General features: G+C 33.3%; 1 protein-coding gene across 1 annotated transcript; it reads left to right on the forward strand.

Moving 5' to 3' along the window:
- Positions 1-2: 2 nt before the first annotated feature.
- LOC125862629 (peroxidase 5-like) lies at positions 3-1853 on the forward strand. The gene is made up of 2 exons (XM_049542747.1): positions 3-287; positions 1057-1853. Exons 1-2 carry the CDS (start codon positions 3-5, stop codon positions 1831-1833), a joined length of 1062 nt encoding a protein of 353 aa, XP_049398704.1. The 3' UTR covers positions 1834-1853.
- The last annotated feature ends 2906 nt before the right edge of the window (positions 1854-4759 follow it).

The raw sequence follows: 4759 nt of genomic DNA on the forward strand, positions 1-4759 counted from the left end.
AAATGAATTCATTGGCGCTACTTTCTTGTTTGATTCTTTGTTTTTCTGTATTTACTGATGCTTCTTACAAGTATAGTTACGATTATACGTCTCCACCACCACCACCAAAAAAGTCTGGATATCCGTCATTGCCACCAAAAAAATCGACGTTTGGTATTGGCTTCTATTCAAAATCATGTCCACAAGCTGAAGGCATTATAAGAAAAGCTGTATTCAAAGCTGTTCTTATGAATCCTGGCTTTGCTGCTGGCATTATTCGTATGCATTTCCATGATTGCTTTATCAGGGTATGTAACGCTTTTTACACACAATTAAAATTATGTTTTATGTATATATAGTAGATGTTGAACCCCTTTGACTTCTTTGTGTGTTGCATACTTAGCGAAAATCCTGACTCTGCTACGTACTGTTAAGAATAATCATGTTAATGTATTTACTTTAGGTCCTACTCTATGTTTTCTACGAGTTTGTTTGGTCATGTTAGGGAAATACATAATATATGGTGAAATTCTAGTACATCTATGACTAGAAAACTGTTGGCATTATTCATATGCATTTCCATGGTTGCTTTATCAGGGTAACACTTTTACATAGTTAAACTTATATATTACTATGTGTATATAGTAGATGTTGAACCCTTTTTTATTTTTTTACTGTATGTGTTTGCTTATTCAAATTTTGAACATACGTAGTGAAAATCCTGCCTCTGTTGCTACTGTTAAAGAATAATCATGTTAATGTATTTACTTTAGGTCCTATGTTTTCTAGGAGTTTTTTTTTTTTTGTCATGTTAGTGATAACATAAAATGTAGTGAAATTCTGACAATTTCACTATAACAAAAACAACTTTTAGCAGTAAGAAATGTACACATTAACAAAGAGTGATAAAATCTTTACCGACATTAGTTAATTGTCATTGGATCCAGTGTCACTACAGGCTTTAGAGACATTTACAAAGAGTGCTAAATGTCACTAAAGGTAATTTTTGATGCAATGTTTTTGATTTATTTGTTGAATGCTAACTTGCATTTGTGTTTGTTATTTTCTTGTTTATAGGGTTGTGATGGTTCAGTGTTGCTGGATTCAGTTCCTGGAAAGGAAACAGCTGAGAAAGACAGTCCCATTAACAACCCGAGCCTTCGAGGTTTTGGGGTTATTGATGAAGCCAAGGCATTGCTTGAAAAAGTATGTCCACACACAGTTTCGTGTGCAGACATACTTGCTTATGCTGCTAGAGATAGCGCATTTTTTGTAGGTGGTATAAAGTATGATGTACCAGGAGGACGTCGTGATGGACGTGTTTCATTGAGTTCTGAAGTCATTCAAAACCTCCCTCCACCTTTTTTCGATGCCAAGCAACTCGAAGACAACTTCAAAGCAAAAGGATTGTCACTTGATGAAATGGTGACTTTATCAGGAGCTCATTCAATTGGTGTCTCTCATTGTTCTTCTTTCTCTAATAGGCTTTATGGTTTCAATACTACACATCCTCAAGATCCTTCACTTGATCCTAGATATGCTTCTTTTTTGAAAAACAAGTGTCCTAGACCAATGAGTGATACTCAAGATGATCCTATTGTGAATCTTGATGTTTCATCACCTATTCATCTTGACAACAAGTATTATCTCAATTTGAGGAACCATAAGGGACTATTGACTTCTGATCAGACGTTGTATGAAAGTCCTTTAACTTCTAAGTTGGTGTTGAATAACGTTAAGTTTCGATCGACTTGGACACGTAAGTTTGCTAATGCAATGGTTCATATGGGTTCAATTGAAATCCTTACCGGTAACAAGGGTGAGATCAGAAAGAACTGTCATTTCATCAACTGAGTTAATAAATTCCAACAGATTTATCGCTCCCATGGGGTGTGGCTTAGTTGATTTATTGTATGTTAACATTTGTGTGAGATTTTGTATTCTTTTTGGTTCGATTTAATTTCTTCCTACTACATTGTGTTGAATGTTGATTGTTAAATGTAATGTAAGTACCTTTTGTATCATTGCATATGTTTATGGGAAGGGAATAAATTTAAGCTCTCTACCTCTATGTTCCTTTTTTAAAAAAAATTGTACCTACATTTTTCTACTTGAAATATCCAAAATGTTTGACACTATATCAATCACTCTTATACAACATTTTTCAAAAGGTCAATTTACTCGCTATGAGTTGGACTAACGCTGTAAAATTGGTCCCAAATAAAATAGTTAGCTATATATCTAAATAGGTCTTAATCATTACGATTTAGAACAGAGTCGTAATATCATTAAGAGGTATTCTTGTGTAGATAATATTTACCATCATTCTATCCACAATCACCAGCCACCACAACTAACNAAACCCCCTTGAACTTGGCACGAAAACTTACTTTAGTACTTCAACTACACGGGTGTTTATATACCCCCTAATCTCATTTAAAGTGAATAAATACCACCCTGAGAATACAAAACCAATCTCACAATGGCAAGTATATTACACACGCGCCAAGTCATTGCCATATCAACGCCACGTCATTGCCACGTCAGAACCGTGTTGGAAATCAGTTTTAAAAATTTGTTTTTTTTCCTTCCCTTCTTCTTCTCTCTCCCATGTCAGAAATCAATTTTTAAAATTTAATTTTTTTTCCCTTCTCTCTCCAATGGATGCACTACATTCCACCTCCATTAGTGTTTTCTTAGTTCTTGCTTGGTTATCATTAATTTTCACTAATGACTTCTCTATTTTCAACCTCACTATCTTCTAACAATTTCACCAATTTCTTTTGAGAAAATTCTCATACATTTTCTATCAATATCCATTGATGTGAGATTGCAACAAATATGGACCTACATTGAAGTTTTTACCGATTTATTGTTCTCTTTGGTATTTGAGGACAAATAAATCAACTGAAAATATAGATGAATTCGACCCTTTAGTAAAAAAAAAACAATCCTTTCCAATATTCCATCTTCAAAAACCCTTATTTTTTCATGACATACAACAATCATAATTTTTGAAATCATAAAAATGTGTTAATGAAATTTTCTTTTGTTTGACAGAAATCTCAAGTTTGATTGGAACAAAGTTTAATGGATTTTCTCTCTTTAGTAGATCTGAAAACAAAAAAAAAGAAAAAGATGAAGATTAAGATGCAGGTGAGGTAGGGTACAATGGGGGTGTTCAAAGAGGGAGAAAGGGGGCGAGATAAGGGGTTCAGAATAAGTGAAAAGAAAGACGCGCTTGACTATTTTCTTTATGCCGTCAACATTAAGGGGGATATTTATTCACTTTAAATGAGATTAGGGGGGTAAATAAACATCTGTATAGTTAAAGTACTAAAGTAAGTTTTCCTGCCAAGTTTAAGGGGGGTTTTTATGTATTTTCCCCTTTTCAAAAGGTCAATTTACTCACTATGAGTTGGACTAACGCTTTAAAATTGGTCCCAAATAAAATAGTTATCTATATATCTAAATAGGTCTTAATCATTACGATTTAGAACAGAGTCGTAATATCATTAAGAGGTATTCTTGTGTAGATAATATTTACCATCATTCTATCCACAATCACCAGCCACCACAACTAACCACCTCTAACATCACAAATTTTCACATTAGATACAATTAAATATTTGTGAAGTATCATTCAGCTTTTGTGAGTCTGATGTTTACTTGCAAACTGAATTTACATGTGGAGAGTTTAACATGCATATATACCAATCAAGTACTGACAAACTTGAGCCTGTATTCGCTAGATAAGTACTGTAGCCGAGTGATGATTTTATGCCTCATGAATTTGATCTTCTTTCTATTTGAAGAGATCATGTTAGTCAAGAGCCACCTACAATGCATTTTGAAAAAGAGCTTGCTCATCCTAACTTTAACGTGCATCCACATATTTTATATCTTGAGTTCTTTGTTGATTTAGGTCATCCAATAATACAAACCTTTTAACCGGTCGTACCAATATAGAGAAGCCTTTTGTTTTAATTTGTGGTAAAATAGCTCAAATAATATACTATCATATTTGTGGTAAAGTAACTCAAATAACAGATAGGATTAATCCTCGTGCATGTGGTAGAGTTCAATTGATGATTCATACATCTCATTCTTTATTGAGTTGCTGAGTCTAGAGTCTTCTTTTGCTTGGTGTAGCTGAAGAATATGTCGAGATCCTATCATGATTAGGTGTTAGCGGTTCTTCATTTTAGAGGATTGTAGACGTCAGTTGTGGATCTTGTAAGTCAGTTGTGGTCATATTGGCCTTGTGGTTAGTTGTAGTTTCCAAATAATGGTTTGAGCAGCCTTGTATTGTATTTTCCTTATATTTCGAATTTCTCTATTGTGTTTCTCTTGATTTTGCTTGGTCTTAACGACCATTTATGTTATTTAGTTTAGTTTCAGTAGTAGCTCGCTTGTTTAAGTAAGTCGCCATGTGTTAGTCGCGCTTTCCTGATTTTGGAGCATGACACTACATCTAAATTTTGCAACAATAAAGTTATATCCTAAATGTGCTAAGTATTTCATAGAATCATAATTTGTTCTTTCTCCCCGTCAAAAATAACTTGCTTCTATTCTCATTGGAATTGGATACAAATAGAAAATTTATAGATTACAGTAATTGGCTAATCTTTTTAATTAACATACGATACAATTTCACTTAAAATTAAATAGAAGATATTCTTTTTATACATCGGTTTAAAATGCACTTACCTAAATTTCAAATTTTACAAAATAAAATAACAGGGTAAACAAAAATCTCAATTACAATAGAAAAGAACTT

Source organism: Solanum stenotomum, chromosome 4, assembly GCF_019186545.1.
Source record: "Solanum stenotomum isolate F172 chromosome 4, ASM1918654v1, whole genome shotgun sequence".
NCBI lineage: Eukaryota > Viridiplantae > Streptophyta > Magnoliopsida > Solanales > Solanaceae > Solanum > Solanum stenotomum.